The sequence below is a fragment of the Tursiops truncatus genome, chromosome 1 (genome assembly GCF_011762595.2).
Source record: "Tursiops truncatus isolate mTurTru1 chromosome 1, mTurTru1.mat.Y, whole genome shotgun sequence".
Lineage (NCBI taxonomy): Eukaryota > Metazoa > Chordata > Mammalia > Artiodactyla > Delphinidae > Tursiops > Tursiops truncatus.
In genome coordinates, this window is record NC_047034.1 from 27,381,955 (window position 1) to 27,396,525 (window position 14,571).

Genomic DNA, 14,571 nt, shown 5'->3' on the forward strand with positions numbered 1-14,571 from the left:
GAATCTAGAAAAAATGATACAAATGAACTTATTTACAAAACAGAAACACTCACAGACTTAGAGAATGAATTTATGGTTACCAGAGGGAATGGATGGGGTGGGGGTAGGGATAGATTGGGAGTTCAGGATTGACATGTACACAGTACTAAATTTAAAATAGATAACCAACAAAGACCTACTGTATAATACAGGGAACTCAGCTCAATATTCTGTAATAATCTAAGTGGGAAAAGAATTTGAAAAAGAATATATACTTATGTGTATAACTGAATCACTTTGCTGTACACCTGTAACTAACGCATCATTGTTAATCAACTGTACTCCAATATAAAATAAAAATTTTTTGAAAAAAGAAAAATATCATGGGATATGATATAATAAAACCTACCTACCTGACATTTTATCTAGGAATGCTTGCTTTATTTCTGCATATTAAATTGTTCCAGAAGTCATAGATAATCGTTTGGTTAATAGCTTTTTAGAATCTCTATCCAAAATTTCTACTTAAAAAAAAAATTGTGCTACCTTGAGTTAGGAATCTTTACATAATAAAAAGGAAAATATTCTTCTAAAGAAGTATTAGCCAGCCTATTTATTAACCCTGTCCCTTTTAAGAATTCTCTTCAAAATAAGTGTTTTCAGACATGCACCATGTTCTGAAAACTTTCATGGCATATTTTTCTTCATTTTAGAGAGAACTGTATGATATGTTCATGTTTCCATGTTATGACTAACATGAAAGAACCCAAAGTGCTTCTGTTTACTGGCTCAGCTATTTTAATATGGTAATTTAAAGTTTCAACTGTTTTGAGTTTGGATTCAGCTCTTTAATTATATCTGTTTATGCACAGCAGTAACCCCTGAGGCATTGTGGTAGATATTCTCTTCTGATGTTGACTCGACTGTCACTTGAATATTGTGGACTCCCTTTTGCTAGCCACTTCTCTCTTCTATAGTTTCAATCTAATGGGTATTATTTAGAAGTTGGATTGATTTATAGAGTATTTCATACTGAAGCCTGTAAACATATAGGTTTATTTCTATTCGTCATGTCCATAATTACATGTAACATTTTTGTTTAGCTAGAGGTTTCAGGAGGACCTGATTAAAACCTTTATACCATTAGTAGAATATTACTTTATAATTACACAGAATGATTAAAAATAGAGCTTAGTATATGCTGTAAGCCTGTACAGTTTCTTACTCATTTTTCTTACTATGCCCAGAATCTGGTGCTTGGCCCATAATTGGCATTTCATATATGTTGTTGATTCATGAATACTTAGCATATTTAGTCAAAACAAGCATGGTGTGAATAACCACTTATGTCATTTTATTATTATTTTAATATTTTTCCAAAACAATTATATTCATAAATACAAATATTTTATTCTTTTCTAAATGTTACTTTTTAGTAGTTTGCTTGGGAATGGTAATCACTTTTATTTTCCTTTTCATGAATTGCAGTAATTAATAACCACTTAGAATCTCATACATAGTATTTTTAAATAGCTTTTACATTTATAGCATTAAGAAGTTCTTTATAGCATTTAAACTTCATTTAGGTGTAGTGTTGAAAATATGCTTCTTTTAAAGTTTACTTTAATTCCTCATAGTGCTTTTAAAGATGAGAAAATCTTGGGGCTTAATGTACTTTGCCTTGGGTAATAATAGCTGATAGTGTGTGATAGAGGCTAGATTTGAATCTGGTATTCTAAAGTCTATTATCTTAATTATTTTGACATCACCACAATGGAAAACTTAAGTAAAGCTTAAATAGGTGAACCTTAGAGTGGGCATTCTTTCTTTCCTTTTCTGTTCTTCCTGTGTCCCTTTACTCCATGGTTCACTCTCGAGTATTTCTGTCAGGACTGTCCCTCTTTTTAAGTGTCTGTTCTCCATTCTTTACATTAAAAGCCAATTGGCAGGAATTACATGGTGCTCCAGTGGTTAGGACTCTGTGCTTCCACTGCAAGGGCTACGGGTTCGATGATCCCTGATTGGGGAACTAAGTTCCCACAAGGCACGTGGCAAGGCCAAAAATAAAACAAAAACAAAAAACACCAATGGGTCAATTACTCAATCATCAGGTATTTACTGTGTACCCTTATGTGCTGTCACTGCTGTAGGTGCTCTGAGGAAGAGTCGTACACATAATTCCTAACTTTTAAGTAATTCATCTAGCTAGGACATCAAATTAACATTGATTAAACATCTGCAAGACAGTATAGTGAACCATTGGCTGGAAGCTTGATAGGAATTTTATAAAGAAGGAAACAGGAAGGAACAATGGGCTTCAAAGAGAATCAGATTGAGTCTGTACCTTACAGGCAGAGTAAGTTGGGGGAAATTATGTGGTTCTTTATTGGTGTAAATTAGTATAATATCTTTGGTATTTTAAAACTTTTGTATTTCAAACAAAAAATATAAATTGGCATACTATATTTGATTTTTTTAGCATTCATGTTTCAGAAAGTGTGTAACGTTAAGTATTTAACTGTGAAACGATGGATTTTATGATCTGTCGATTCTATTACCTTTTCATTATTTTACATACCACTAAGTTCTCACTTCCCTCCTTACCCATTTTTAGTTCCTTAGTTGATTATCTAAACCACTCCCTTGTCTTGCATCCTGAATTCTGTTTCACTTTCTTGCATTTTCAAACTTACTTAGTTAAAATATAGCTTTGCTTAAATGCAATCCTTTGTATTCCCCATCTGCACCCATGTAACTGAAGTTATCTGGGGAAAAATATACAACCATTATCCCTGGTGGTACTTTAAATTCTTAATCATTAAATTCCGTTGGACCCTTAATGTTGTTTAGCAGTCATGGATATTTCCCTAGTCTGTTTGCTCCTAGAAGGCTATTATATATCTTCTCTTTTCTCAGAGCCCAAGTGCATCCTCTTCCAAACTTATTCTTAAGGATGGCTTTACATGCTAATTCCTTGGAAAAGTAGAAGCAATGAGCAAATAATTTCTACCAGCTCTGGGCTCCTTTACCCTATCTTCTCTCCTGTTGCATCACTAAATTCTCTATACTCCTGATTATAGCCAGCCCTCTACTTGTTTAGTGAATCCTATCCCTTTTTGACTATATAAGAAAGTTGCTCCAGAAATTTTCTCCTCTTTCCTGTATCATCAAAATTACCTTCTTGTTGGATTATTACTGTTAGAATTCACTCACTTGGAAAATGCTTATTGAGTGCTATATGTTAGTTCTCAGTGCTAACAATATATTAGTAGAGCTTATATTCTAGTTGAAGAAACAGTAAATAAAAAAGATATTAAGTTAGTCATCTCATATGCACAAAGATGAAAACATGCTATGGGAAATAAACAGTAAAGCAGGTAAGAGGAGTTGGGGTGTCCTGGGTAAAGGATGCAGATTTCATTACTGAGTGGCATGGTTGAGGTAGGCTTCAATGTGAAGATTAGAATTGATTTAAGACTTGAAGGAGGTGAGGAGTTAACTGTGGGGTTGTGTGAGGGGAAGAATACCTGGCAGAAGGCACAACTAGACAAAAGCCCCTAAAGAGAGAGAGTGCAGTGCATTTCCTCAACAACACTGTCTGTTGCAGTGTCAGCAGACAGCCCTATCCTATTTTCTCTTGTTGTCCAATACCAGATATCCTTTGGAGTGTAGCTCAGGTGTACACCTAATAATAGCAGCTAACATTTATTGAAAACTTACTCTGTGTCACACACCATGCTAAGTACTACAATTATGTATTATTAATCCCTACATCAATTTTCTGATGTAGGTACTCTTACTGCTTCCCATTAAATACTTGAAGACCAGAGAAATTAATTGACTTGTCTAAGCTTGCATCGTTAATGGTAGGAAAAAAAGTTGAATCCAGGCACAGTAGTGTTGAAATCCATACTTTTAGCCACTATGCTATGTTCCTTTTCTTTGAAGTCTTCCTAGATATAGATAATTGCTGACAGAATTTATCACTTCTGACTGACTGGCTCTAGGTACTATAGATTACTAAGAGTTTTAGGGGGTGCATACTGTCAAAGGCTTATAATCTAGGTAGGGATAAGGATACCTTCTTAAAAATGATAAATAGTAATATAAGATACTCTATGCTAAGTGAAAAATGAGGGGTACAATAATAAATAATGAGAATGTAGAGTGGAGAATGTAGTGAGAATGTTATGAGAATATAGCTTGGGGAATTGTCAGTCTAGGACCAGGTTGTTATAAAAAGCTTCATGGAAGGAGTAGAATTTGATCTGGACTTGAAGGACAGGTATTCTTTTGGCTGTTGGGGATTACATATGGTTAGGGGTAAAATAAATGGAAAACATTCCAAATAGTAGTATTAGCTGGATCAAAGGTATAGATAGAGGAAAGAGCAAGATGTATTTAAGGAAAGTTTAATAGTCCAATTTGGCTGGTTAATAGAGCATGTGACCAGAATGGGTGATGGATTGGAAAGGAATACTGAAATTAGGTTATGAACAAACAGCCTTGAGTGGAGATCCATAGAAATCGGTAAGGTTGCAGTGGTTTGTTTAGAATAGAACTCTGTACTTCTCAACTGTTTACTTCTTGGTTTAAGTATAAGTATATTCAAAGAGACATTTTGTTTTATTTCTAGAATGCCAGTTAATGAAAACAGAACGACCAAAGCCAAACACATTTATTATCAGATGTCTCCAGTGGACCACTGTTATAGAGAGAACATTTCATGTAGACACTCCAGAGGAAAGGTAAGAAACTCATTTTTTCCATTTTGTGAAAAAGTGACAATCAGTCAAAAGGTGTATATGTATCTGACTTGACCATTTGTAAATATCTGTAAATATACTTGTAAAATGCTATAGTCCCCTAATTATTCTGTTTCTGGTATAACAGATAAATGACAGGCTTACAAAAATAATAAATCAAAACCTCTAGAAGTGCTATAAGATGTACTTTTTAACAGAAAATAGAGCATTTAAAAGTTAAAATGTAAATTAAAGAGGGCATTTTAATCACCAAGCTACCTTTTAAAAATTATGTAATTGATTGTGTTCATATTTGGAATTCTAAGGCTGGTGATGGCAAAAGGTTTCAAGTAGTGTGCCATTATGCAAGTGACTTCCTGGAGTCACTTGTCTCAGTTATGCTGAGAAGGATTCTGAGATTGGGTCTAAGCTCAGTGAGGAAAAAAAAAAATAGGGCTTGATTGGCATTGACTATCATCACTGCTAAAGAGGCGGGGTGGCAAAATGTTAGTAACTAGCACACCAACTTCATCAGGCCCACATTTCATCCTCCTGATCTACTGTCCTCCAATTCTGTCTTAATACCTTTTATCTGGTGGCTCTGATACTGAGTTAGGTCCAACAACCACAAAATCACTTTTCTACACGTTATCATATATGATCCAAATCAGAAACTTTGTGAAGTTATATGTTATTAGCCTTATTTTCCAAATGAATAAATTAGGTCCTAAGAGAATTGTCTAAGATTTAAAACAAAAACAACCTCTTCCCCAAATGTAGTAAATAGTAAAGTATTATTTTAATAATACTCTTTTCATCAATAAATAGTAAACAGTAATGTATGATTAATTACTTCAGGAAATATAGAAAAGAAGAAAAATAGAAAAAAATGAAAATTTACTCAGAATTCTAATTCTACAACCAGAGTTAGGGACTGATAATATTTTCTTTTATATTCTTCCAGTCTTACTCTGTGCAGATGTATTTAGGTCTTTGGTATACATAAAATTTGGTATGTCCTCCCTCCCCACACACCCTTGTCTTCCCTGGCCATTTCTATGTGCTGGGTCCTCAGTTTGCTTATGTCTCCACCCATAACCATTGTTGGGCTAGTTACCATGTATCTTTCAGATCAGAGCTTAAAATGTCACATTTCCTACAAAATATTCTCTGACTCTTATAGAAGAGGTAGGACTCCCTTGCTATATACTTAGTTATCTCCTTGTATCCTTTGTATCAAGTATATCTCCACTGTAATCTTTGTTTGCCTTTCTCATTTGACTGTAAGATTCTTGACTAGCAAGTATCATATCTTCCTTGCTCATTATTTTATATTTAGCACGCAGTCCAAGGTCTGACATAGTATTTGTTAACTGGCTGAATGAACAGAACTTTTCCCATGTCAGTATATAGTCTTTGAAAATATTATTCTTAGTGGGTTTATAACATCCCATTGAAACATTACTTTTTTCATTTATGTTGGCAAAGCTAGACTTAAGCCATATCTTAATAATTATTACTAGTTTTTCAAAATAGTCTCAGCTTTTTTAGTACATTCTTTAAAAGTTTTGATTAAAAAACATAACATGAAATCTACATAACAAATTTTTAAGTTATGGTATAGTATTATGAACTATATGCACATTACTGTAGAGCAGATCTCTATATCTTTTTCATCTTGCATGGCTGAACCTCCATACCACTGAATGGCAACTCCCCATTTCCCTTTCCCACCCCTGTCAACCACCATTCTACTTTCTGCTTCTATGAGTTTGACTACCTCACCTTATAGATAGCTCATATAAGTGGAAGCATACAATATTTGTCTTTCTGTGATTGTTTCATTTCACTTAGCATAACGTCCATGTTGTAGCATATGACAGGATTTCCTTCTTTTTTTTAAGATTATAATGTTCCATTATATGTTTATACCATATTTTCTTTATCCATTCAACCATCAATGAACATTTAGGTTGTTTCCATCACTTAGCTATTTTGAATAATACTGCAGTGAACGGGGGAGTACAAATATCTCTTCGAGATCCTGATTTCAATTCTTTGGGATAAATACCTGGAAGTGGATTGCTGGATCTTAGGATAGTTTTATTTTTAAATTTTTTAATTAAAAAAAATTTTTAATTGAAGTATAATTGATTTACAGTGTTGTGTTAGTTTCAGGTATACAGCAAAGTGATTCAGTTATACATATAAATCTATTTTTTTTTCAGATTCATTTCCCTTATAGGTTATTATAAAATATTGAGTGTAGTTCCCTGTGCTATACAGTATGTCCTTGTTGGTTATGTATTTTACATATAGTAGTTTGTACCTGTTAATCCCAAACTCCTGTGTTAATTAATCTTTTGAGGAGCTTCCATAGTATTTTCCATAGTGGCTGCGCCATTTTATATTCCCATCAGCAGTGCACAAGGGTTCCAATTTCTCCACATTCTCACAGTCTTATAGAGGCCATTCTAACAGGTGTGACATGATGTCTCATGTGGTTTTGACTTGCATTCCCATGTTGATTAATGATGTTGAGCATCTTTTCATATAACTGTGATCATTTGTATATCTTCTTTGAAGAAATAACTATTCAAGTCTTTTGGCCATTTTAAAAAGCAGGTTATTTGTTTATAGTAATCTCTTATAATCCTTTTTATTTCTGTAGTATCAGTTTTAATGTCTCTTCTTCCACTTCTGATTTTATTTGAGTCTTCTCTCCTTTTTTTCTTCGTTTAGCTAAAGCTTTGTCAATTTTGTTGATCTTTTCAGCAACCCAACTGTTACTTTCATTGAATATTTCTATTCTCTCTTTTGTGTGTTTCTGGTCTAATGTTTATTATTTTCTTCCTTCTGCTAACTGTAGGTTTAGTGTGTATGTATAAAGTTAGGTTGCTTATTTGAGGTCTTTGCTCTTTTTTAATGTAGACATTTATAGCCAAAAAACTTCCATCTTAGTACCACTTTTGCTGCAACCCGTAAGTTTTGGTATATGGTATTTTTGTTTTCATTTGTCTCAAGATTTTTTTATTTCTCTTGATTTCTTCTTGAATTCATTGGTTGTTCTGTAGTATGTAATATGCACATATTTGCAGATTTTCCACTTTTCTTTCTGGTATTGATTTCTAGTTCTATCTCACTGTGGTCAAAAAAGATACTTGGTATGATTTCAGTCTTCTTAACTTTGTTAAGACTTTTTTATGACCAAACATGTTATCTATCTTGGGGAGTGTGCACTTAAGAAGAATGTTTATTTTGCTGCTGTTGGGTGGAATGTTCTGTATATGTCTGTTAGAGCACTTTGATCTATATAGCATTGTTCAAGTTCTGTTTCCACATTGATCTTATGTCTGGATATTCTATCTGTTATTAAAAGAGGGGTTTTGAAATCTCCTATTATTGTAATGCTGTCACTTCTCCAGTTTTGTTAGTGTTTGTTTCATATATTGCTGTCTTGTTGAGTTCACACATATTTATAATTGTTATATCTCCCTGGTGAATTGACCATCTTATCGTTATATAATGTCACTCTTTGTCTCTTGTGACAGTTTTTGATATAAAGTCTATTTTGTCTGGTGAAAGTATGGTTACCCTGCTCTATTTTGTTTATCATTATTTAATATCTTCTTCCGTTCTTGTACTTTAACCTATGTATGTCCTAATATCTAAATTGAGTATCTTTAGCATATCATGGGATCTTTGTTTATTCATTCAGCCACTCTGTATCTTTTTATTGAGTTAAATCCATTTACCTTTTTAAGGTAATTACTGATGGGGATTTGCCATTTTTTTAATTGTTTTCTGTTTGACTTGTTTCGTTTTTTTTTTTTTTTTTTTTTTTGGTGCCTCTTTTCCTCTCCTGTCATCTTCCTTTGTGTTTCATTGATGTTTTTGTATTAACATGCTTTGATTTCTTTCTCATTTTCTCTTGTGTATTTCTTATAGGTATTTTCTTTGTAGTTACCCTAGAGCTGATATAAAATATCTTAAAGTTATAACAATCTATTTTAAAATGTTAATAACTTAACTTCAGTTGCATACAGACCTCTACTCTTTTACTTAAATCCTCATACTTTATGTTCTTGGTGTCATAATCACATCTTTTTATATTGAGTATCCATTAACATGTTTCTATATTTATAGTTTTTTAAATACTATTTTGTTTTTCTTTTTTTGCGGTATACGGGCCTCTCACTGCTATGACCTCTCCCGTTGCGGAGCACAGGCTCCGGACGCGCAGGCTCAGCGGCCATGGCTCATGGGCCCAGCCGCTCCGCGGTATGTCACAAACCCGTGTCCCCTGCATCGGCAGGCGGACTCTCAACCACTGCACCACCAGGGAAGCCCAGTTTTTTAAATACTTTTGTCTTTTAACTTCTGTACGAGAATTAAGTGACTTACATACCATTGTTACAGTATTCCGATGTTATGTATTTTAAATATCTTTTTGTGTTTCTGTCTAGTGTCCTTTTGTTTCAATTTGAAGGACTCCCTTCAGCATTTCTTGTAAGGCAGGTCTAGTAGTCATGAACACCCTCAGCTTTTGTTTACCTGGGAAAGTCTTTATTTCTCCTTTATTTTTGAAGGAGAAAGTTTTGACAATTATTTATTCTTGGTTGGCAGTTTTTGCCTTTAAACACTTTAAATATATCATTTCACTGTCTTCAGACCTGCAATGTTTCTGCTGAGAAATCCACTGATAGTCTTATGGAGACTCCCTTGTAGGTGATGAGTAGCTTTTCTCTTGCTTCTTTAAAGAGTCTCTCTTTGTGTTTGACTTTTGACAATTTCATTATAATGTGTCTTAGAGTAGACTTTTTTTTTGGTTCATCCTAGTTGAATCTGCATGTCCCCTTCCTTTCACATATTTGGGAAGTTTTCAGCTATTATTTTTCCAAATAAGCTTTCTGCCCCCTTTTCCCTTTCTTCTCCTTCTGGGACTCCCGTAATGCATTTAATGGTCCATTTGATGGTACCTCATATGTCCCTTAGGCTTTCTTCACTCCTTTTCATTCTTTTTTCTTGTTGCTTCTTTACCTGGATAGTTTCAAATGACATGTTTTTGAGTTTGCTGATTCTTTCTTCTACTTGATCATGACTGCTGTTGAACCTGTCTGTTTAATTTTTCAATTCAGTTATTGTATTCTTAACCTTCAATTTAAAAATATATATTCTCTCTCTGGTGATATTCTCATATTGTTCAAGTATCATTGTACTGAGGTCATTGAGCATCTCTCTTACAGTTATTTTGAATTCTTTGTGAGATCATTGATATACCTCTTTGTCTGTAGGGTCTGTTTCTAGAGAATTATTTAATTCTCTTAATTGGGTCATGTTTCCCTGTTTCTTCATTTGTCTTGTAAGTTTGTGTTGGGATCTGCACACTTGTAAAAACAGCCACCTCTCCCATCTTTAGAAATTGGCTTTGTGCAAGGAAAGATTCTACAGATTCCAGCTACAGATTCTAGTGAACTCTTCATCATTGTCTGTGGATGTGACTTCTCTGGATTGGTGCATGTAAATCTCCAGTTAGAAAGACTTGCGGGTTTCTTTTTTCAGGAGCTCATAATCTCTTACTCCTTCTAGTGCTTGTCTCCAGTACTGCAGATTCTCTGGAGCCACTGCAAGTCCCCTAGCTCTGTTTTGTTCTCAGCACTACCTAGGCTTCTAGATTATGCCAGGTCCCATCAGTGCTCCAAGTCAGATGAGACAGAACCCAGTCCCATGGGCAGTTCCCGAAAAACCAGACTATTGGATGCACACTGAACTCTTCTCTTTATCCCCTGAGGGAGAGGCTGCTTACTTGGGATACAGGAGCCTCTTAACTGATTTTTGGATTTCTCACAAAGGAAATTAATCTATGTATTGTTATTGAGTCAGTGTCTCTTTGGGGGGAAGGAGGATCTAGGGCTTCCTATTCTGCCATTTTTCTGATGCCTCCAGTGCATTCTTCAGGTTATTTTTTTAAGGTCTAAAGAAAATCTTTATTAGTATTTTATTTTATTTTATTTTGGCAGTACGCTGGCCTCTCACTGTTGTGGCCTCTCCCGTTGTGGAGCACAGGCTCTGGACGCGCAGGCTCAGTGGCCATGGCCCACGGTCCTAGCCGCTCCGCGGCATGTGGGATCTTCCCAGATTGGGGCTCGAACCCGTGTCCCCTGCATCGATAGGTGGACTCTCAACCACTGCGCCACCAGGGAAGCCCTTTATTAGTATTTTAAATGAACTGCCTTAAACTTATAAATTAATTTGGAAAACATTGATACATTTATAATATTTAGCATTACACTAGAGTACATGCTGTTTATATTTACTTAAATACTTTGGTAGAGTTTTCTCTCTGTTTGAAACAGCGAGCTAATTTGTAGCTATTTCATATTTTTATTGCTTTTGTGATTAGGATGTTTGTCATTATTTTTTCTTATTTCTTGTGTCTAGAACGAAAGCTGTTGGTTTCTGTTTATTATGTAACTCAAAACATTTATTCTTTTGTTGACATAGCATCTTCAGGTAACACCAGTTTTGTCTCTTCCTTTCTGATCATATTGTCTATTATTTCTCTGTGTTTCTAAGCAATATTTAATAATTTTCATGACAGCAGAATACTTTTTTCTCCAATTTTAATAAATGCACTTCAAAATATTCACTGTTAAATATGATTTTTTAAATATACTTTATTATGTCATACAGGAACATTGACATTATGAAACAAGTCATTTTCTTTTCTTATAACTGATCACTTTGTCACCACCATGCCCCACTACACTCACACCCCCAATTGCATGTTCACACATACATGCCCCTTGTGTTATAGCTATATTTATTTACCTGTAGTTTACCAAATACTAATAGTGGGTTCTCACATCACCTGGAGCTCTTTCTGGCTTTTTTTGCCCCTATGAGAGGAATACCTTCCTTTGTCTGTCTGTTCCTCACATTCTCTTCCTGTACCAACTCATTGTACATTTCCATTTATAAATCACCTTTTTCTTTTGATCCCCATCCCAAACTTTCCATTGTTTTTCTTAGACACCACTGTACTCAATACATACTTGTTATATTTTACCTATAACATCTTGTGATACTTATTCACAATACCAATAGGCTTCCCCTATCACTGTAAGTTCTCCCTACTCCATGCCTTATTTGAGCTTTAGCAGCACTCATATATTAGATATTTTAATTAAATACTTGTTTCACATAAATGATTAGCTTATGAAAATTATTTAGTTTTTGTATAAGTGATATATACTTTAAGATGAATACGTTTTCATAGGGGTCTCTGTTCTGTTTTCTAAATTGACTGCATTTTCCAACATTGCATAAGAATTAGAAAATTGGATACCTTCTTTCAGTTAGTGAAATACTTGGGCCCAATATTCTTTTATACACACACACACACACACACACACACACACACACACACACACACATATCTGTGTTGTTCACTTATGGTGAATTAGGTAATTTTGGTTAGTAGTCCAGCTAAGAACTTACTAGAAAAGCTGGACAGAATTTTCACAAAAAGGGTTGGGGGGAGGTGACATCCAAGAGCCAATAAGGCTGTGAAGAATTATGGGTCAAAACACTCTGGAAGAAAGAAACCCAGAAAAGTGAGCCCACTCTTTCTCTAGGGGTATCTGCCAATTCTAGAAGACATGTCTGAGATGTTAAGATTTGGAGTAACTGTCAGATCTGTGAATCAAATTTTGGAATCTGGGGCCTACCAAAAGGAGACATGGTAAATGACTATATTTTAGGTTGGCTTTCTAAAGGACTATACCCTAGAATAAAATGTAAACTGGATTTAGACTTACCTTTTAAGGATTGAAGTCTAGCATTAAATTATCTCATTCCTTAAATTTGGTTAACATAATCCCCTTTTGCGAGTCTCCTACAAGCCTGCTAAAAGCAAATCTCTAAAAGAAGATTATATCTTATTAGGCCTCAAACTATTTCCTTTTTCATGTACATTGTTCAATACTCATTAAAAAAAAACAAGTATATAAATATTCAAGACAGTGTGGCCAAAACCACAAAAACAAAATAGACAACAGAGTCAGATTCATAGGGGCTCCAGATAATGGAGTTATCAGGCAGATTAAAATAAATATGTATTAGTATGTTCAAGGAAATAAAAGTTAAGGCTGAGAAATTCAGCATAGAGCTAGAAATTATAAAATAATGAATAAAATGAGAATTATAAAATTAAAAATAAGATATTTAAAGTTCTTAGTGTTAGTGGGAGGTTTTAGTAATAAATTTGGCCTAGCATTAGGGAAAGTTAGTGAACTCAAAGATATGGTTCTAATAATATCCAGTTGAAAAATGAAAAGATAGAAGGATAGAAAATAAAGATAAATAAGAGCCAAATGTAAGATAAAGGGAATGCAGTGAGATGGGCTTACATAACACACATTTGGAGCCTCAAAAAATAAGGGTGAAAGAATGGGGCAGAAAGTATTTGAAGAGATAATGGCTGAAAACTTTATAAAATGTCTAAAAAGATATCAAATCACTTATTCAAGAAGTCCTATAAATCTTATGGTGAAAAAATAGAAGGAAAACCCACCTAGTTTTGTTAGACTTTTGAAAACAAAAGAAAGTGGGAAAATCAACAAAGCACATAGAGATAAAAGATACTTTGCCTTCAGAGGAGCAACAATGAGATCAAGAGGTAAGAGATCAACAGAAACCACTGACATGGAATGTATAGAATGGAATGATAGTCAGAGTTAATGTGCTGAAGGAAAATAAGTGCTAATGACCTAAAATATTTTCCAGAAATAAAAGTAAAATGAAATATTTCAGTTGAATATTTTAATAATTTCAGTCAAATATTGATAACAATTTAAGAGGTATGGCCAACATGGTGGAGAAGGGAGACATTGAGCTCTACTCCTCCCACAGGCACATCAGAATTGCAACTGTTTACAGATGAGAACAACCTGAAGACTAGCAGGAGAGATTTTTCAAAACTAAAGGTATAAAAATGGGTAGGAAGAGTGGAGACAGTTGCAGAGGTTCTCCCCAAAGGGTGAGAGGTCCAAGCCTTACCTCACGCTCCCCAGCACAGGGATCCTGCACCAGGAAGAGGAGCACCCAGAATGTCTGGCTTTGAAAGTGAGCAAGACTCACATATGGGAGAGCTGGAGGACTGTAGGAAACAGACTTGCTCTTAAAGGGCTCATGTAAAATCTCCCAATGCAGAGGCCACAGAGGCAGTAATTTGAAGGGAGCCTGAGTCAGACCCACTTGCTTGATGACCTTGAGCCTCCCAGAGAGGCAGAAGGCAACTATGACTCCCCCTAGGGATATAGATGCTGGCAGCAGCCATTTTGGAGAGCTCCTTCTACCAAAAGGACACTGGTGCTGGTAAGCAGCATTTTGAAGTTTTCCCTCTAGATTATCAGCACTGGTAGCTTGCCCACCCATCAGCCAGGAAGCACCAGCATGGAACCCAACAGGTCCTGGCTCTGCCCACCAGCCCCAGGGCCCCACACACCAGTGGGTCTGGATCAGCCTTGGGAGCCCTTAGGCACCACAGTCAACCTACTAGCAGGCCAGTAGCATCACTGGGACCTCCCAGAACCCACAAACAGCTGGCTTGGGACATGACCTAGCTATCCCACCAACCGGGTAGCACCCAAATACCCTGGGCCCTGAAGCTGGTGACCCCAGAACCTGGCGTTGACCACCAGAAGATAAGAACTAGCCTCAGCACCTCCTGGACCATGAAGCCAGCTGTACTGGGACCCAGCCCCACCCACTAGTAGGCTGGCAGCCTCCACATGTCAGGGCCTGTTATCCAACCAACTCGGGGGTCAACACCCCCTACCACTGT

The 14,571-nt window shown here is 35.5% G+C and overlaps 1 protein-coding gene across 1 annotated transcript in view; it reads left to right on the forward strand.

Annotated features, from left to right (window-relative positions):
* Nucleotides 1-14,571, forward strand: part of AKT3 (AKT serine/threonine kinase 3) — a 384,719-nt gene that overhangs the window by 160,024 nt on the left and 210,124 nt on the right. The window contains exon 7 of the mRNA XM_073801464.1: nucleotides 4,616-4,727. Coding sequence (XP_073657565.1) covers nucleotides 4,616-4,727 — 112 coding nt within the window. The remainder of the gene's footprint in view (nucleotides 1-4,615; nucleotides 4,728-14,571) is intronic.